The 21,144-nt window shown below is 41.6% G+C and overlaps 2 protein-coding genes across 7 annotated transcripts in view; both read right to left on the reverse strand.

The window, feature by feature from the left end:
• Window positions 1-707, reverse strand: part of ATF2 (activating transcription factor 2) — a 47,100-nt gene extending 46,393 nt beyond the window's left edge. For 3 of the 6 annotated variants that reach the window (XM_051787440.1, XM_051787439.1, XM_051787441.1), the window contains exon 1: window positions 347-599. The gene's annotated coding sequence lies outside the window, so the exon portion shown is untranslated. Of the gene's footprint in view, window positions 1-105; window positions 295-346; window positions 600-623 lie in introns of those variants that run through there. The other 3 variants (XM_051787435.1, XM_051787434.1, XM_051787438.1) reach the window with 3 other exon arrangements.
• Window positions 708-4,736: 4,029 nt separating this feature from the next.
• ATP5MC3 (ATP synthase membrane subunit c locus 3) lies at window positions 4,737-8,158 on the reverse strand. The gene is made up of 5 exons (XM_051787525.1): window positions 8,044-8,158; window positions 7,887-7,964; window positions 6,834-6,911; window positions 6,288-6,481; window positions 4,737-4,978 (listed from the first exon to the last, which is right to left on the reverse strand). The coding sequence occupies exons 2-5, from the start codon at window positions 7,923-7,925 to the stop codon at window positions 4,864-4,866; spliced, it is 426 nt and encodes a 141-aa protein (XP_051643485.1). The 5' UTR covers window positions 7,926-7,964; window positions 8,044-8,158; the 3' UTR covers window positions 4,737-4,863.
• Between the last annotated feature and the right edge of the window lie 12,986 nt (window positions 8,159-21,144).

A 21,144-nucleotide genomic window follows, 5' to 3' on the forward strand; every position in this document is an offset into this window, starting at 1 on the left:
GCCAAACCCCAAGCAGGCCAAGACCTCCCTGTGGTGCAGAAAAGCTGTTCGCACCCCCCCGTCCAACGCCCCTCACACCCGCACCCCTCTCGGCACTCTCCGCACCAGCACAGGCTCGGATCGAGATCTCCTTCCAAAGCAGAAGATGGATGGGGAGGACGCCTCCTTGGAGCCGAGCCGAGGCGGAAAGGCGAGGCCTGGCCGCCCCCTCCTCCCGCCCTGTGCCCACCACCGCGGGCCGGGCCGGGCCGGGCCGAGGCAGGTCCCGGCGCTGCCCCCGCAGGGCTTCCCGCTCCCGGATGCGCCGCAGCCCCTTCGCCCACCCGCTCGCCCCGCCAGGCCCTACCTCCTGGCGGGTGCCGGTGTCCGCGGCGCCGGCCGGGCCGCCCCGCCCCGCTCTAGGGGCGGCGGGAGCCGCAGGCCGCGCTGGGGGAGGGGGCTGCCGCGGAGAGCGGCGGCGGCGCCATGTTACTGCCTCCCGGGCATCCCCCGCCTACCGCCGCGCGGGCCGCTCCCGCCGCGCCGCACCCGGTGCCCCCGCCCGCCCGGGGCCGCCGCAGCGCGGAGGGAGGAGGAGCCGCGGGGCCGGGCCGAGCCGGGCCGGGCCGTGTTTACAAACTCACCCGGAACGCGGCCGCACCGCACATTAAAGGCCGGGTCCCCCGCGGGCTTCCGTCACCTCTCGCGAGATCGCCGCTGACACCTCGGCGGGGGCGGGGTGGTCACGTGGCGAGCGGGGGCGCGGCCGTCACACCCATAGGCAGCGGGGCGGGAGCAGCGCCCGTCCTGCCGCGGGCACCGAACGAGGGGCTGCCCGGGGCTCCGCTGCCTCACCGGGGCAGCACCTCTGCCGCGACAGCCGGGCCGTGGCGGTGCCGGGCCCAGCGCGGTGGGAGGAGCAGGATCTGTGCAGCCATGGCGGACGGGAGCGCGGGATGGAGCGCCCGTCCCCTGCTGCGGGAGGGCTGGGAGCTGCTGCGTAGGGAAGGCAGCAGGCAGGGTCTAAACCACTGCCTGGCTGTGCTCAGTGGCAAGTCTTCACGTGCTTGTCACATCTAATTTTTGGAATCATCAGACCTCCAAAGCCCTGTACTGGCTACACTACATTGGTTTCCCCCTACGCAACTCGGGGCAGGAGCTTGGCATGTGCCTGAAGCCGTGGTTCTGCTAAACGTTTGCCATAGTTGATGTATCAAAAATGCTGCAGCACTGTAGAATGATGGCATGCACCTCTATTTTACACAGGAGGAACTAAAAGCATTTTGGATTAATTAAAAAAAATATAACCCTATATGGCAACACAGTTTAGCTAGTATGTGCTCTGAATCACAGATGAAGTTTTAATTCTGTGCCTGTGTATCATTTCAAACTGTCTTGTTCTGAGACTGATCCGAGATTATGAGACTGTAACAATAAAGTATTTCTAAAAAAGTAGTGTTAGTCCCAGTAAAATACATTTTGTCTGAGTTTCTCTGAACTTGCAAAAGACAATATAGTATGTTTCATTTCTTGTGTATTGTTTTGGTAGGCACTATATAGCACTTTTGAAAAGTTGAGATATGGTAGGAAAAAAAGCACTGCATAAAAGTATACTTTTCACTTAAAGGTGGTATTATTCTTTTATGTAGCATGTTGCAAAGGACTCAAATATGAGTGCAGAAGAGAGGAATAGAGATCTTAAATATTTCTTTCTTCACAGAGCGACTAAAAGCTGTATTGGAAGCAAGCATTTTTCAATAGTTTAGCTCCACCATCACATGGCAGCTGCAGTCCTGAGCCTGAACAAAAAAACCTGAACTGCAAGTGCTTTTCTTCACTCTGAAACCGGTGCAAAAAAACAGACAGAGAGAAACGAGGAAAATGAAAAAAACAGCAGCAGGATGTTCACTTTTACCTGCAGCAATAACTTAAGAGCGTAATTGCTAACATAAGCATTTCCTTCATTATCCATTAGAATAACACACTGTGCACACCACTGAGGTCTGAGCTACCTGAACAGCAGGAAGAACAGTTATTCAGAGACAATGAAGATCTCTGCTTCACTTAGCTTCATCTTCAACAATGAAACATGAACAGTGTTGGGAGTCTGGAGAACCTCTAACAGAAATTTTCATGAGTTGACAATCTCTATGGTCAGCATGGTCCATGTCAGAAGAAACCGTGAAAAAGGTTTCAAGAAGTGAAGCCTACAGTATCATCTCAAAAAACTTTAAATTTGGTTTCTCTGACTTACAGAAAGATTTCTTGATGTAAATTGTTATGGAGAAGATCGAGAGACCTTGGTCTGTTCCTGCTCTATCAATCCAAAGAGGTTGGATTGGCATTTTCTTTGGAAAAAAAAAATTAGTCTTTTACACATTTATAGTTGACACTTTCGTGAGCAAGTACTCTTTGTCAGACCACTCAAATTGACCAACTAAGCTCTGTTTTTTAAGAATAGGGAAACTAGAGGAATAGAGAAAGGGTTCAATGTGTCCTGTGATAGTTCAGCTGTCAACATCTGCCCATCACTCGTTAACTCTAAGCCCCTTATTGTCTATAAGGAGGATAATCCTCTGTGCGAAGGTTTGTGGCCATGTTTTGAAAGTCCTTGATTAATCTTTATCTGTAAAATCCAGATCCAATTCTTTCTCAATTGGCATAACCAAACAGCAATTTTGCTTGAGTTTGGCCTATGTTCATCAGTCTGAGTGATTTAAAAGATAACAAGCTTGGGGAGATGCTACTACTAAAACAGACTTCACATCCAGATACAGGATCACCCAAGATGTCCTGCTGCCTTTCAGGAAAGGCTGATCACAAGAAAAAGGGCACATGTTGACACGGTGAACCATATGGGAAAATATGGGATGTAAATCCAGAAATTATTATTCAAACCTGATTCAAGTAACTCATGGTGACTCCAGGTAGCTTTCTTACTGAGGTTATGGAGCAATAGCTCAGCCGGGTCTTCTATCTACACTGAACACATAATAACAACTCAGCATAAACATTTTATTTGCAAACAAATTCCTACGTAGAATTAACAGAGCCAGAGCTAGACTTGACTGAGACAAGTTTGAAGATGCCTGTTTGGCCAAATCCCAGTAAAAAGGAAATCTGAAGCTTGAATTAAGCTAGTCCACTAGACTGTCCATGATTTTAGGAAATGTAGATTGCGATATCAGATACCGGCAGACATCTCTGCTGTACTGAAAGAACAGAATAAAGTTCATCACCTACCAGGACAGCAGTACACATACAAGATTTAGTCTAGATTATCTACCTTTCAACCAGGGTAAATGCACTGCATGTCAGCTCTGCAACTCAACAGCTTATGAGAATGGGTAATAGCCAATTCCTAAAATCAACACTGCATGAGTGCAGACATGGAAGATACCTGCAACATCCTTCACCTCCTCTCTCCACAAAACCCTGACTTCCAGATCTTGTCATATAAGACACTACTTGTATTGTGATAAAGCTAATACTTAAAAGATGCTACATATTCTACACTCCTGAAATTCACATATATACAAGGATGTTCTCTGTATTAGAGATGCCTATTTTCTCCTAAGAACATGTGGGGAAAGCTACTTCTCATGCTAGGGCCACATTATGTTACATGAATCACAGAACCATTTAGGTTGGGAAACACCTTTAGGGAAAGGTCTCTTAGAACTTTAAGATCATCAAGTCCAACTAGTAAGCTAACACTGCAAAGTCCACCACATCTCTGTAAACACCAATTTGGTACTTTTTAGTTCAGATGAAAAAAATCTTACCTGCATCTTGCACTGATCTGAGAGTCAGTAATCCTCTCTCCACTTCCCACAGGATAGGCATTTATATTTAATTCAGTAATTACCCATTTAATAGGAAGATGACAGAACATTTAACAAGCTTGCTCACATTCCTACCAAGTTCAGCTTCTATTTGTCAAATGATCAGATTAATATTCTGAATAAAGTTTGAGATGTGATCAACCCCCCGACCAGATTACTGTAGTAGCACAAAGTATTTTGCTCCAAGTGTAGATGACACTATAAATGCATTTAGACTGTTACAAGACAGATACTATGAGAAGGACAGATAGATACTGCAGCAATATTTTTGTAACAAAAATGCTTTGATCCTAATGCTCTTAAAAGAATTTGCAAGAAAATGCAGGGCTGACTTTACAAAATTAGGAAACTGGAAGCTCTTCCTTTTAATTAGGTGGAGCCAAGAGTATAATATCAGAGTGTCACAACTAAATGATTTGGACCAAACTGAATCAATCATTAATTTAGTTCAATGGGGACACATGTCAGATCCAAGTGGAAAACTTTTACCATGGTAATCAAAATTTCTAATGTAGCTGAAAACTGACACAAAGAGAACTTTCTTAAACCTTCCATGGATTTGTGTTTAGCTCCTTCTATTAGGAGGTGCCAGAACAACTTATGCATCAGCTAGCTTGAGAAAAAACAAACTGTGCAGAGAAACAGCGCTGGACGTTTAAAACGCAAACAGGAGGGCAGCCAGCACTACAGCCTTTCACACTTCATCTCTGCAGCCTTTCATCTTTCAAAGATATGCCACGTGGATTTTAGCAAACAAGCCACATGACCATCTATATTAATGCTTGGCTTGAAGTCATTGTTTGAAAGGTCCTATGCAATATGTCATTATCAGGAGAAATCCACAGCGACTGAACAACAAAATGCCATCTTCCAGACATCCTAGTGAGAAAGACAATAAATGCAGGCAACAGGTTGACAGTTAAAGTTATCTTTAATGAAATGACTTTGGAAATAGCATCAATTTCCATGACACCAACATTTTGGGAGTCCCATAAAATGCAGTTACATTCCAATGCCAGTATTTCAGGCAGATCTCCATTCACATGGCAAATAGGATCAAGAAAGCAACCATCAGACAGAAGAGACCCATAGCTTCAGACAGGGCGAATCCCAGGATAGCATATGAGAACAGCTGCTGCTTCAGAGAAGGATTTCTAAAAGAAAGTGAAGGTGTAAGACCTTTTTATCTTTACAATTAAGATGTTTCTCATACAGTTTAACCTCATACTTCCTTGCTACAGAACAGGAAACTCCAATAAATCCAAGCAGAACTATTTTTTGCAAGGATTTCACTGAAGACAAATGAGTTGGCAATTAAGACTAGATTCAGCTTATGCAGATGGTACAGGGGTTTTCCAAATGGGCAGTTTTTATGACTACGCTCATATATACTTTTGAATTTGATTTCTCTACATCCTCCCATGCAGAAACTATCAGCACTATGCTTTAGACATTTATTTCACATCTGTGACATGAGAACTATACTCCCAAGGTAGTTTATAATGTTTTAAGCAGCTCAAGTCAATACAGGGGGGGAGAAATTCACAGTAATTTTTTGCAAAAATGCAATGAATATACCTTCAAGGAGTGAGAGGAAAAAGTATTCAACATAAAACCATGAAGTAATGTTCTACAACTGCTTATTGACATGTTCATGCCAAATTCAAAAACCAATGCATTAATTTTGTACTGAAAATACTCGTTTCTTCAATGGAAAGTGAACTTGTCTTCAGTAGGGCTTAAAAATCTTTGTTAAGAAATAAGACTTAAGTCTTAACTGGCTGAAAGAGTAATGAAGAATATGAAACCTTTTTTATGCCTGTATCAGTTCTGCTCTTTCATGACGCCATGTGAACTATTCATATAACAGGAATGTTGCGAAGTTATGTGGAAATTCATCCCTACTACAAAATCCTCACCCTCACCCCCTTCAGATTTCTAGAAGGAATGATAACTCATTTGATAAATTACATAATTTGAGTGCAAAGCTGAATGTGTTAGAAAACTGAATTAAACATCCATTTGTAAACAACAATCCTGACTATGAAGACTAAACCACACAGACTCACACTCCTTATTACCAGTTTTCAGTCCGTTTTTCTCTAGGACTTTTCCTCTCACGTGGGAAAAGACCCAGGATGGATTTTTAATTCATTTCTAGGCTTGAATGCTGAAACACTAGACTTCAGTGACTGAAAGACCAAGTAAGTCTAACGGTGCAATTTCTTTCACAGCTCTCCTCCAGGCAGAGTGTACAAAGTTCTGAATTTAACAGAGCTGTCCTGATGAATATAGCACAGTTTCATATGATTCTATTCAGCCATGTTTATCAGTAACAGTAATCATTAACAGAATTTATTACAGCGCCAACATCCTTACTACAACTTAGCTGATCTGGGGGTTCTATCTCAAGACACATCTGCATACAACTTAAGAGTTTTAAAAGAGAGAGAGATTGATTACCTGGCATAACCAATGATTAGACTACCGAAGACTGTTCCAATACCAGCACCAGAACCAGCCACACCTACTGTGGCTGCACCAGCACCAATGAATTTGGCAGCAGTGTCAATGTCCCTGCTGATAGCACTAGTCTGGAATTCTCTAAGTGCTAGTCGGGAGACAGTATTTTGGGCCCCGTTAACTGTTGAGTTGCCCTAAGAAAACAAAACAAGAAAAAGCATTATATTCAGACACAAGACCATGTGGCAGTGTTATTATCCAGTATTAAAAGTTGTATTAGATCAAATGTCTAGCTCTTTGTCCAAGTGATGACATTGTAAGAGTTAAAAACTTCAGAATGTTACCTGTTCCACCTGAAAGCATCAACTTTAAATGTGAAACACTTCTCAGGGGAAACAGCAAGACAGCAACAAGTATTATTAGGTGTTTCACTTAAGTTAAGTTTCACACTATAGGTATTTGAGTTAGTACAAGTGAACTCTAGGCTGAGGACATTTAGGCTCACCGGGTAATTTAAGAAGATACAGAATTTTGTTTATAAGGTACCTCTCCATTCTTGATCTCTGGCCTAGACAACACAGACGCCGAAAGTGGTCTGTACAAGACTCTTGATCCAGCACGGATCTGCAAGAGGAGGAAAAAAACTATAAAAGAAGAAACATTTGATCACAGCTGTTCCATACAATAGTCTGTAAGATTATAAGGCTATTAGCTACTAAGCCATTTGTCTTCCTGGAAAGACGGCCATCTCCGCACAGCTGGATATACAATCAATGATAGAGAAGCAAACACTGTCATGCAATCTGACAGCACCATTCTCAGCAGATGTTAGTGCAAACAGCCACATCATTCAACGACCCTGTACGTGCATTATGCTGACAATGTAGCAAAACACCAACAAAAAGGCCCGACAGATCAGCAGGCGGTGATATACGTTTTGAAATGAAAAAATAAAAGCCTTCAAAATGAATTTCAAAGCTGTTAAATGCATAGGTGTAATCTAGACTTTTAAATCTAGCGAGGCACAAATGAATGAATTCTCTTTCACAAGAGGCCTGCATGTGTCCTTGGGCTCCCGGCAGTGTAAGGTCATATAGGCTTTTGCACAAATCTCTCCCTGCAGGGTAAACCTGTACCTGCACCACGCAAAACCAGACGTTCTGCAGGCCAGAGAGATCGTTTTCATGCAGGTCACTCTTTTGTCTCCGCAAGGGCAAAAAGTCCCGGCCTTGCACAGGACAAGCAACAGGCTGGAGTTTGACCTACAGCGAGGCGCGGAGAGCAGCAGGCCCAAGAGCCACCGTCTGCGCTACCCTCCCCCTCCGCCGCTGTGTGTGGAGGCCCCTCACCTTGGCACCGGGCCGCGGCCCCCGCCAAGGAGGCGGGAAGGAGAACGCGGCCCTGCCGCAGCCCGACCGCCCCTCCCTCGCCCCTCCGCACTTGGGCGGGCGGCTCTCGCTACGGGCTCGTCCCGGAGCCCCGCCGCAGGACCCACAGGCCCGCCCGACCCGCGGGCGCCCCGCCGCCGCCACGGCCCCCGCCGCCGCCCGGGACGCAGCCGCCGAGGAGGCGCAGGCGCCCCCGCGGGCCCCCACTCACCAGGGAGGGCGAGGTGGCGAGCTTGGCGCAAGCGAACATCTTAGCGGGCGGCGTCCCGGGGGTCGCGATCCGGCGTCTCTGCGGAGAGGGAGAGAGTGAGGGAGCGGCGAGCGGGGGCGGCGATGGTTGCGGATGGCGCGGGGGGCGCGGGTCTCACCGTGCGGCTGCCGCGCTCGGGCCGAGGGCGGGCGGGCTGGGCCGGGCTGCGCAGGCGCGGCGGGGCCGGGCGGCGGAAGGGGCGGGGCGCGCCCAAGGTCACTTTGTGCCGGCGCCATTGGCGGCCGCGGGGGGCGCGGTGCGCGCGCGCGCGCCGCTGCTCCTGCGCAGCCGCAGTAGCATCGCGCCAGCCGGGGGCGGAGCAGGGGCGGGGCGAGAGGGGCGGGGCGAACGCTGAGGGCGGGTCGGGGATGTGGTGTTGGTGTCGCGGTGTCGCGGTGTTAGTGACACGGTATCGCGGTGGCTGTGTCGTGGGGTCGATGACACGGTGTCAGTGCCACGGTGTCGGTGTCGCGATGTCGGTGTCGCGGTGTCGCGCCCCCTCCCCGGGACTCGGGTCACCGGCAGGAGAAGGGGTCGCGTCCGAGAACACCTGCTGTGTCCTCGTATGCGGCTACATTTTAATTAGTAATGCTCAAAAAGCCCCTCCTGTTTAATGAGTAATTTTCCACCATGAGCAGGTTCACACCCAAGCAACGACAAAAATCCTTTTTAATCAAGCTTAGTCGAAACAGGATTATCATCACTGAGCTGGGCACGTGTTCCTGAGATTCCCGCGTTGATCACTCACACGTGCTTTGGTGTTTTTTATTTGATAAAGGGATCATCATTTTAATGGTCATTTTCCATTGTAAGTAGTATTAGCATTAACTAGGAAAGATGCAGAAAAATCCACATTTTATGTAAAACTTTGGGAAATGTATTTAAGTCATTGCACAATTTTCACTTGATACAATCTGTGCCATAAAAATAAATTCTAAATGGTCTGTATGTAGCGTACTGCCTCTAAGGGAACAAGTAAGAGGATATGTGCATTGTTTTTAGGGATGGGAACATAGCACAGTCTCTTAGGACTCAGCTGCTGGTCTCCTGCAAACTTACATGGACGATTTATGTTGTTGTCATGGATTAAAACACAGGTGCCACCCAGCTGACATGCTCCGTATCAGCAGCTTGAACACCCACCACCAAACATGACCAATAGGTACTTTCAGCAGCTGCGTACTAATGTAAATGATAATTTTCCTTTTATAACCTACAACACAGTGTCTTCTGATCCTCAGGTACAGTGGAGGTGTACTCAGTTATAGGCCTGAAGGTGAGAAACAGTACGGTTTGAATTTTCCAGCATTGTGCTCCCTGCCTCAATACAATAGCAAGCTTGGTTTTGTTCCAGTGTTCATCCAGAGTCTTAGTTACAGAGCAGTATAAAATCAGCCTGTAAAGGCCAGCAAAAGAGGTTGCCGGTGGTTTTGTATTTTTTATTTTTCCTTTCACAGCTTACACCCATTCTTTGGGAACTGAGGTGCACATCGGCAGACCTGCTGTGCCTGCCATGTGGTTCTTTCACAGTCAAACACTAAGAAATAAATATCAATGGCAAAACCCTTTAATGGTTAGGCAGAACTTTTCACTTAAAAAAAATAAAATTCAATTTATATGCTACCGTGGGAACAAATATTTCCGGCACCATTTTATTCATTAATAAAACCAGAAAGCAAACGCGGATGCTGTAGAGTTGGAATGACTTAAATGTGACATGCTGCTGTACACTAATATACAGAGTACACCATTTATGAAGTAGGGTACTTCACCTTAGGAAGTGTAGCAGTGAGCAGGCTGTTTACAACAAAGGAATTCACTTGTTCACGGAAGGAAGTACAGCACAGAGACATACTTTCTTCTTGGGAAAGTGGAGGTCTGGGCCTCCAGGTATGACACAGATCTTCCCCCAGCTCTCAGGAATGGAGAGGACACAGTATGCATTGTACAAATTCACATGGGTTCAAAGATGCATTAAATGGAAACTCTTCATTCATGAAAGTGCCCTCTTGTGTCACGATTCCCGCCCTGGAATGTTTTGCAAAAAAATGCATTCACAAGCTCTTTGTTGTGAATAACATCAGAACCACCATTAAACACTTGTTGATTGTTGCTTTTAAGGCATAACAGGTTATTCTGTATTTTGAATGTGACTCAGCTTTCACTTTCAGGAGGACTTAGAAGAGCAGTTACTGATCTCTAGGGGCCATGTTGATTTTAATTCAAGCAGATCATAAAGAAAGACTTGTTAATCTCACACCGTTTCCTATCTGGTTGACCTGCTGTTAGGTCCCCAGGGAAAGACATCAATGCACTAAAGACAGTGTAATTTCTAGTCACTCACCACGTTTCTTAAAATCTATTCTACTTGGAATATTATCTTAGGCTCTCAAAATCTCTTAGGGTAGATTCCCAGTTCTTCAACTGTCTCCCCCCGTCAGGACCAGTTATGCGTGTGCACAGTAGCAAAGGCTGTCAGAGGAGATTTTCTCCCCATTTTGCCTCTGGTGAGGAAGATACTTGAGCAGTACAGATGTTTGAGTAGTACATGGTGCCTGAAGAGCCAGTTCACTCCTCTCCCACAGCTTCCTGCTGCTTAGCCAGGTTTGGGACAGGGCAGTAAGAACAGCAAATGACCACTAGCTGTGGTTCACTAGTCTGGCCTTTTCCTTTCCCAGAAAGGAAAGAGAAAAGATAATCTCAGATTTCACTTCCTACGAAACCATAAAGATTCTCCCAGTCCTTTTGTCCTTATTTTTAGAAAAGAAGCAGTCTTTTTCACTCTTGCTGCCAAGCAGCTCATTTCTTAGGTACACCATGTAATTAATCAGTCCTATAGTGACATGCAGTTTCGTTTGTAACCCTGAAATGAATTGGTATCCACACATATCAGGCTCTGAATGTTACGACACACAAGTATCAGCAGAACAGATATTGCATTCAAAAGGCATTTTTCTGGTGACTTCTTAAAAGAGAACTGTCTGAGCCTTATAGCTGTCCAGAAAGCAGATAATAAGGAAACTGGGCACAGTACCCTTAAACTGGAAAGCCTGCCTGGTAAATATGGGTTGCTTTTCCTCCAGGTACAGACAAATGATGGCAGTTGCATATTGGTTCAATTGAACAAGTAAAATCCTGTTCAGTGCTAAATAAATGAGCGTGTCGTAAGTGCTTTGCACTGAAGGGTCTGAGAAAGTTCAACATTTATTATTAATAACTTATAAAAGATGAATGTCCGTTCTATATTTGCTGAAGGAGAAATCTTGGCTAGTCAAGAGAAATCCCATTGTCCAAAGCCTAAATAAAATGTTCTCCTTCTACACTGAAACCTGTTCTTCCAGGTTAAATTTATCTCCCAGCAGAGGATTATTAACTCAAAACATGTCCCACACTCACACTAGTCTTTTTTTTTTAAATCTGTTTTGAGGAGGAGATGTGTCTGGAAAACCAATCTATTCCAATAACTCTTAATTGTTGGAAGACCCCCAAGGAGGACATTGGATCAAAGGCCTCCTGAGATTCTCCTAATGTTTGTGAAATGTTTTAAAACTTAAGGTGGTGTTATTACCTCAGTGTTAGCCTTCTTGAACACCCAGATTTATGATGTACTTTGCAGGGCATTGATTGATATTGATTTACAAAGTCAGGGTTTTTCAGCATTTTTCACAGCTTGGGCCACGTTTCAGTTCTACCTCTTCCATTCACAGCCGTGTAGTTGAATCTTCCCCTTCAGGACTGCATAGGTCCTCTCATACAACTGGAGTAATGGCCTGTAGAAAGAAGGTATATAGAGCAGAATTAATACACTCCAGAATATTTAAACCATTTTAGATCTGGAAAGAAGAAACAAAGCCATTATTAGATAGCTCTACTTTAAGGAGAAATTCTCTTGGTAGCACACTCTTAATACCTGTTTACTTTATTGATTATTAGTAGATAGCAAATTTTGATACAAGTAATGTTGCAAGTTTTAACTACAGAGTTGACTGAATTGTAAGAGATGCTTTATAGGAATGCAGAAGATAAAGTTTTTCTCTCCATATTCTAAACTTCTCCTTTACAGGAGAAAGGTAGAAACTGTTTCTTGAGTGATCTTTGTCCTCCAGACTACTTACTCAAGCAGTTTTTTTTCTAAAATTATTTTTTTATAGTCTCAACAGCTCCCTTCGGTGGAGAGCGGAAGGCAATTAACCAAGTAGAGCTAATTTAGGCTGTAGAGCATTCTGCTCAACAGTCCATTGATTATTTTAACACCTGAGTCCCAGAAATGGATGACATTAGCCACAAACATTATACCATGTTCATACTAGGCAAGATCTGCAATGTATGCTAATATCGTTGAGAACATTAATAAAATTTGAATCCAAAATCATGATAATCCTTATAATGTAATTTTTGAGTCTTTAAAATCTGCTTTAAATAGCACAGTGATTATATATATAGGGTCTGCTACTACAATAGCCATTATACATCAAAATGGGATGTTGTCAAGAGGAAAAACATTCTGCTATAGCAGAAATTCAGCATGGCAAAGAGGCGTTCTCATTCCCATCCTAGCTATTGGATTCTGGTGGAAAGTGAGATCAAGACTCCAAGAAATCTTGCCAGAAAAGACTGGTAGAGCTGCTCTCACTCTGGATAACAAGCCCTATTGTCTACATTCAGGTTCTGCTGGTTACCTTCAGGATGATGTACAGCAGTGTAAACATGTTTTACCCTACTGTAAAACGCAGCATATCACAAGGTAGAAGATAATCTTGCATTTTTAAAATTAATTTTATATGTCAAAAATTATAATTTGTATATAAAATTATGCTTCCCTATTTTAATGTAACTTTTATTTGTATTTCACAGACTAATAGAATTGTTAAAGTTGGAAAAGACCTCAAAGATCATTGAGTCCAACCATTAACCTTCGCGATGTAACTTTAAGTTAAGGAAGTTTTAGGTTCATGAATAGTCTCAACTGATGTTTTGCATCTATTGCACTGTGTGTGTCAGGATTGCCACATTCAGAGTGAGCTCTCATGTGTTTAAAAATCATTATTGTGTGTCTATTCAATATTTTTCAGAAATGGATCTTTGAGGAAAAGCTGTAATAAAACAATCCACTGATTTTTAATCAAAGTAATTTTTATAAATGCACAGAAAATTCAGGACATTTAGAATGAATGTATCTCTTCATGTATTACTTTAGAACATGAAATCTATTAACTAAGGTTTCTTATTGAGATGACTCGTGATATTACTCAAGGTTGTGTTGCAAAAAAGAGCTGATACCTGAAATGGTCAGTCAGTTCATTGGATAACACACATATAGATTTCTAGTCTACAGAATATCACTGGATTAAATGAAAATAAATTCAGCAATGCTTTTTATTCCTACTAATAGTATTAAAACTCTTTTGAAGAGAAAACAGGGTTCAGCCGTAAGATGACACTATTAGCTGCACTGGTTAGAACACAAGATCGGCAACCCAGTTATAGTACCTTTCATATGATACACAGAACAGACAGCCATGAATTGGTCCATATTAGAGCCAATATTTTTTTCAGAGGTATCCATAAATTTTGGTTGCTGAAGTTGAACAAATCCAAAATGGAGGGATGTTTTGTTAGTAGGCTCTTCTGGGAGTCCAGTCATTTTGTGCAGTGGGAATTGCAACACCAGATTCTTAGTTTTTGAACAGAAGTACCTAAGCAATTTTTGTTCTTCCTATCTCTCAGAATCACATAAATGATCATAGATAAGTCTTTTTGGGTGATATATTTTGGCTGTTCAAAATCTGAAAAGAGAAATAGAGAAAGTAGCTGTTCAGTGCGCAAAAAACCCCATAGGATTTAGTAATTCTTGTTTGGAGATTAAGTTAGTGTTTTGGATAACTGATCTGTTATGGCTGTTTGTGCCATGTAAAGAGAAAAGCAGGGCACGCATATCTGTCAGGACTGTGGCAGAGGGATTTTGCCTTCCTCCACCCTCTTCACAGAGACTACAGTTCCAGTTTATGATCCCTGGGGGGAGAGGAGATGGGAGATAGGACTATAGCCCATTAATACATGCAAGATTCATTTGCTTAATTGTAAATGACGTACCTCCCAGTTATAACTTTACATTCTCATAAACTTGCAAATTGCTTTGGGCTCACAGCCTGAAAGGCAGTATATAAATGAACAATACTCATTATCATCCAAAAGCTTTTCAGTGCAAACCACTTAGGAGAAAACCCGTGGAATCCTTTTCACTCTGATACACAGGTTCTACACTCTAGGACCTGGTGCCAATCTGAATCCAGAGAAAAAGTTGTTCTAATTCAGCTGACTACTATCATGTTTTGCATGGCACAGATAAGCTATTTTTAAATGACTATAATTGATTTTGCTCGTAGTTACAAAAGAGATCATATATTCTTATATTTCGTACCTCAAGTAGAGAAAGTCTGGACAGCCTGCCATTTCTAAATTCTTGGAAAGGACTCTGTCCCTAATACTTAGACTTGACGAACATCCTGGTTCTCTGGCATGCCTGTATTCATTCCCATCTGTCATGCTGGCATTCTTCCCACTTGGAATTATCTATGCCAATTTCAACAGGGCATAGGTGCTAACCAAACATGGTTTTAGAGGGACAGCTTTCATAACACAGCAAGTGCCATCTCTTTTGCCAGGAGATCCTGCTGTTTGCAAATAATTGCAGCTTAAGGCCACATGCCTCATTACATGGGATCACATCTGTAGATGCTTGTGGGCATCATAAAAAAAAAAAAAAATCAACAAATGTCTACTGTATTTCTCTTTCAGCTTGGCTTAATGATCCGAATTTTGCATGTGGAGAATGAATGCTGTGCACCTTGTTAACAGGAGTGAACAATAGGCTGTTATATGCCCTGAGCAGTCTTAACAGGTTGCTGCATCAAAGCTGGGACAACAGACTGCAGAAGTTTACCACAGCTGCACTGCTTTTTCAGGTGGCTTTTGACTGCTTGGTGTCTGTGGTGTATTCTGAGGAGAGAATGATAGACCATTGCCTTTTTGCACCACATTTGGCTTTCCAGGTTCTCAACAGATTTGTGTATAAGGCATATTCTGTCCCCACACAATTGTAAAGTGGCATATATGTATAACAAAATTATACTTCTTATTAAAATTTTTAGTCTATATAAAGCTCTATATAAGATACATTTTAATAGTATCATATAGTAGATCATTAGTATCACCTTAGTATCATATTAATATGTTATAGCTGTACTTGACTCCTGTTTTACTCCACTGAACACATTACTTGTGTTAGCAGAATTATTCTGTTCTGTGTAAGGCTAGAAATGGCTTAGAAATGGCTTAGGAAAGAGTAAAACCTGTTCACAAGCCTCAACTGGACAGCAACCTGTGCTCAAATTTTAAAATATAATTTTGTAGTTAAGCAAAAGAATATTTTGCCCAGAATATTTCTTGAAAAACACTATTTGAAATAAAGTAAGATTCAGGGTAGATAATTTCCAGCCATATATTTCTAGTCATAATTAGACATTGTGCTGTTTACCCAGGATCTGTGGAAAATAAACCAAAAAATGCAACCCTCTTGACACCCATAGTGTTTTGGCAGTACTACACTCGCAGTATAGCACTAGGAAGGACCATGTTCACATGCCCTGCATAAAAATGCAGTTTTGCAAATCGTGAAAGGTATTTTCAGTCGTTCTCTTTATCAGCAAAAAACACTTAAGGCTGTCTTTAGTTATATTTTACCTCTCTCTAAAAGATTGATGAATTTAAGAAAGTTCAGAAGAGTCAGATGTTTTTTAGAGTCCTAGCATTTTCAAGGATGCAGAGTGACAAGTAGACACATGAATATACTGAAAAATTCTGTTGGGAATCAAGGTCTAGGATTACCAAACATTTATGCTGACTGTACATTTCAGAACAGCACTGTGTATATTTCTGATAATGTTGTTGCTGTTTAGCATGTTTGTCCAATTGGGTACAGTTGACAAGATATCATAAGCTGTGAAACATACTTAATGTGCTTCTCCTATGCTATTGAAAAGCCCAGCTTCAAAATACTGTATTGAGCTCAAGAAACAATTTCACAGTACATTATTGTATCAATTGTTACTAATCTTTGCCTCTTCTCACCTGTCTCTGTCCTTAGTCTTTTTGGCAGCTAACCTGACCTTGTGGACTATCAGCACTGATTTTTGTCCCATACCACTTGGACTCAGAGATATTCTTTTTTTTTTAATTTTCTTTTTCTTACCTTCCCCTGTCTCCTAAAAGTGCTCCCTCATAATAATTGTATACCTTAGATATCACCTGTTCCTCAAGTAAGGGCAGCAGAGTGGCAGAAGAGGTGTATGTTATTAGTGCCACAGAATAAAACAAACCTCAAGGCAGATGCTTGAGGGAGCAGGGGTTTTCCAACCCAATAGCTCATGAGGGGTGGAAACAAGGTTCTACTCCAGCACAGTCAGACCAGGAGCTGCCTCATGCAGGGGCTGTTGGAGTTTTGGGTGAGTAGTATTTTGATTGTTTCTTACCAGTCACAACAGCAGAGTTATAAGGCTGCCTGGTCAGTCTTAGCTATGATATGTTGCAGTAAACAGCCAGTCCCTTATCTCTCTGTACAAACCTCAAATTTTTCCTGTAAAATATGAAGTCAGATGTGGTACTCTTGTTAGGGAACACCTAACAGCAACATTGCCAGGGCAGGCGGTTGAGTAGTTGTAAAAAATGACCTGTGCACGTTCAGGCAGCTTGGAAGCTTTGGCTCATTGAACTGCTATCTCAAGAACACCAATAATTAAAGAGAGCTAATTTGAAAAAGCCATGTCTGGATTGCTCCAATTCATGGCTGGATTGTGTTTTTAATGCCTCTAAAATGAGTAATAGTGTGTATAAATAGTGACATCCAGTGTTCAGTTAGATCAACCACAGGTTTGTGTTCTGTAAGGTCTTTCAATTAAAAGATTTATTACAGACCCTATTTAAAATGCCTATGTAAAGATAGTAGGGTAATTTGAATATTAACTACCTGCCAACTGCAACACACCTCCACAATAAAAATTTCCTTCCTGGCTTGTTGAGGAACAACAATGGTGTGGCTCTTGTATAATGCTTTAACTTTCTTTTTTATGACAGCAAGCGTCCTATTATACCCAGGTGTTCTTGATTTCTTCTTTCTCTGCTCCTGTTTCTGTGAATATGGCCATTAGGGCAGCAGTCATAAAGGATGTGTTCACCACTTCCTTCTCTGTCTGTCTCTTAACATAGCCACAAGTCCACCATCTTCTATCCACATTAATTCCCTGAGGTATCCACACAGTATTTGTGTTGACTGCCTTAATTTTGATCTTCTCTAATCATTCCCTGCCAGATGGCAGTTAAATTTTAATGATCCCTGTAAAAATAGTTCCCTTTCTTCTTTTAATCAGTCACGTGTGTTTGCTTAGCTAACTGTTAGATGTTCAGAAAGCACGAAGGGACCACCAACGCAATTACTTCAAACTACACATCCGTATTGTGATTTCAATGTTACGTAAAAGTGAAGGGTTATAGGGTAAGCAAGATTCCTGGAAATTAGCATGGGCTACTTGACCTTAAATTTTCTTTATTTCTTTAGATTTATTAAAAAGATTAAAATAATAATTTGTGATCTTTCATATAATCAAATGTAGTTTATTTTTAGTATCTTCTAGGCTCAAATGTTTGTTTTCTGTGCTAGAAAGTGTGTGAGTATTAAGCTCTCAGGGACAAATTGAGCAATAGACTTAAGCAGATGCTTAGCTTCAAGTACATGTGTATGGTTATGATAGATAATACATCCTTGAGCAAGGTACTTTGAGGTATTCTTAATGTTGGGTCCCTAAGTAGTTCCACTGAAATAATTTACCTTCTTGCATGTTTAAGACTATGTACTGACACCTAATGACACAGAACCTGAAATTCTCCAGTATGTGTTTATTTGATTGAAGCTTATTAAAGGTTTGAGGGTTTTGCTGAATTGAGAATTTAATTCAATTGCATATTCATGATATGCCTAAGTAGCAAATCCCTTTAGAAGGAAATGGTTTAAGCCATATCAAGCACCTATGGAGCAGGTAATATTGTACCTCTGAGGAATATGGAGAGCCTGGGAAAGTGACAGGCTAGGAGTCTAATCCAGCTCAGAGTACTGCTAGAGAAAACCATGCTGTGGAATTAAATGGAAACTGGATCAGGCCCTGAATGCCTTGCCTAAAGCAATACAGGAAATATATAGCAGAGTCACTAACAGAACCCAGATCTCCTGATTCAAATTAGTCTTCTTTTGTATCTAACATCTGTGTATGCTGCAACTGGATGTGTCATCACAGCCTGTGCAGGCTGGCTTCTAGATAAAAGCTCACGTGATGACTCTTACACATACTGCAGGAATCACCCCACCTACACATCCCAGTAAGATGAGGCTGGCAGAAGTACAGGCCATCCTCATTATCCTCCCTGGTAGAAGACTGAGAAAATAGGGATACTTGTACCTTTCTCCAAGTATGCTTTAACAACCATTTCCAGAAGTTATCAGACTTGACAAAGTGTGCACTGCAACAATACTCTGGAATTTCTGATCACCTTAGTGCTTTTTGCTTTTGCCATCAATGCCAGTGAGTTGGACAAAGAGGGTTGCTTCAGCTCCAGTTTTTCCTGTTATGCCTTGATTAGCAATACACAATTTGGTTCTAACATAATAGAAATTTTTACCTGAAAGGAAAATTCTCTGTGCTCCATCTAGGTATTTTTCCTCAGCTTCTTTTTATATACAAAATTTTTTGGTAAGATTTAGGCCAGAGAGCAGAGACATAGATGGGACTGTTTGCATTATGCTAATAACCAGACGACATCATTGAGATCAGGGCTTCAGGGTACTGAATGCTGCCAAAAATGTAATAAGTCAATCCCTGCCCAAAGGAACATGAAGTCTAAATACACAAGCTATTTGGTAACTCTGGGACAGAGAGATTGATTTGCCCAGTGTCAGACTGTACCTGTTGCTAGTGACTCACTCTTGGTCTCTTGTGCCTTAGCCAATGGCCTTAACCCCAGCAGCACTCTATTTATAAATAATTAAAAGCAGAACCCAGCTTTGCTAAGTTTTGGTATGTCTGAAGTGTAAAATCTGTCAGCTGTGTAAGAGTGGACGTACCTTTATCTTTCTTTCCCTTAGTTTTCTCTGCTGTTTCCATATCAGAGAAACATACACTGGTTCCTTACTTGCTTGGCTAAGGATTACAAATATATAAATGAGCTAAGCAGAGCTTGCTGAGCTGATGATGGCTACTAGCAGGTGTCGAAGTGAAGGCATTCCTCTATGGACACAGCCCATCACGGCTGGGCTGATGCCCAGTTCATGGGAGGGAACATGAATCTTCCGAATGGAAAGAGAGATAAATTACATCTAAACACTCTAATGATGATAATGTAGAGAGACAGATGTGGTAACTGAGTGTTAGAATCCCTCCATACGCTCTTTACTTCTATGATACTATCACATCATATACTACTGACTGATATAAGCCAGATGCAAAAACAGAATGTTGAGTTTATCCTCTCGACTTCTCTGGATTTGTGCACCTTTTAGCTAGAAATATTTTTCCTTGGCAAATTGACACAAAGGTCATTTTTATGAGCTTTTATGAAGAGTGAATTGGAAAAAACTCATTGGCATTTGTTTCAGCTGCACAACTTTTGCTAAAGCATTTTTTCTATAGAAATCAAGACAAGCACAGCTCAGAAATCCAGAATCTGGGCAAGGAATTTTGTGTCCTTGTTCGTAGTGCAGCTACTCACATCCTTGCAAAGATGGCGCCATTCAAAGACTTGTAATTCAGAAGTGGTTGGGATCCACCTTATGTAAATGGAAACGACATAATGATTTCACAAGGTGAAAGGCAGCAGAGGAGGAGAAGCAGAGCACTGCCAAGTGAGGTTAAGTGTGGAGAATATGCAACAACGATATGCAGAACGTTTATACACCTGATATAGTACATGCCAGTAGTTAAGGCAGAAAGCCAAAGGTAATGAGCACTGTGAGAATTACAGAAGCTCCTTTTTGGCCCAAGTTCTTGCTTGTAATTAAAGCGCTATCCTCTACTGATCCTTCAGGTGTTATTGGAATGATTTTTTCCAGGCTTCAAGGGAGAATCAATCCCTACAGAGTGAAGGAAACTTACTTTACATTATAGCTCTGTGCTAAAAACAAGCTATGGATGCGACTCATGAGTATTCTTAATTGTTTTCAAAGAAAGTGAAATTCCTAAGTGAAGTTTTGATTTTAATTTAGAAAGTGATTTTTATGTGTGCTCCAAGATGAATAGGAAATAATAGGTATGTTAACATATTTATGTTATTAGAACCTATAATGAAGTGTACATTAAAGTGTCTTTATTGTATTTATTAGAATTTATATTTTAAAATATTTCTGTACAGTATTAGGAAGAAATAAGGTAAATAATAGCCATCCAGAAATATTCTCCATTGGTCTGTACTCTCCATCAATTTTAAAAATAGGCAATTTATTTTTCTTTAACCAGATTCTAATGTATTCACACACAAAGAGTGGTTATAAGACGTTGTAATCTCATTCCCGGATAACAGATTTTAGCTTTTATATATCTAGTCAGCTCCTTCTTACCTACAATATTGAATTTCAAGGAGTTTGTGGCTACTCTGTGATGCTGAAAGTGTTTCTTTCTATATCTCTTTTAGTTTCCAGCCTTGAAATCTTTTTGAAAGATAATCTATACTTGAAAAATAGTCAGACTGAGAAATCAAAGACTAACTTGGCAATCTCATTAAAGTGCATGTAATAGTCACTTAGCTTTCCTTGCCTTCTCCCCTCTTCCTTTGTATGTTTTTATTTCAGTTACAAACTTGTTTTTACTTATGAAAAGGGATCTTGGACAATTGTGTGTTTTCTAAATAACCAAATTTATTTTTATTCTATTCGTTTTATGGGTATGGGCATCTGAGTTCAGAAGCATCCTTCAGAAATGTCCATTTGGGAAAAACATCCCAAAACTTTTAAAGATAAAGCAGTAAACATGGGAAGCACTGAATACTTAACTGACAATTCAGAAAGATAAGCAAAATAATTATTTGAGCTGAGGAAACTATGCAAGTTTACAGATAACTATCATGCCAAAATTGTTTGCTGATAGATTTTTTAATTTTATTTTTTAATTTTTTTTTCTGG

The sequence above is a fragment of the Manacus candei genome, unplaced genomic scaffold, assembly GCF_025592945.1.
Source record: "Manacus candei isolate 608988 ecotype Guabito, Panama unplaced genomic scaffold, ASM2559294v1 h1tg000023l, whole genome shotgun sequence".
In the NCBI taxonomy this organism is placed as follows: domain Eukaryota; kingdom Metazoa; phylum Chordata; class Aves; order Passeriformes; family Pipridae; genus Manacus; species Manacus candei.

Excerpts from the sequence above, each read along its gene's own strand:
- ATP5MC3 (XM_051787525.1), bottom strand. The coding sequence starts at position 7,925 with ATGTTCGCTTGCGCCAAGCTCGCCACCTCGCCCTCCCTG. Across the intron at positions 6,912-7,886 it reads TCGCCACCTCGCCCTCCCTG|ATCCGTGCTGGATCAAGAGT; the intron begins GTGAGTGGGGGC and ends CTCCTCTTGCAG. Across the intron at positions 4,979-6,287 it reads CTAATCATTGGTTATGCCAG|AAATCCTTCTCTGAAGCAGC; the intron begins GTAATCAATCTC and ends ACTTTCTTTTAG.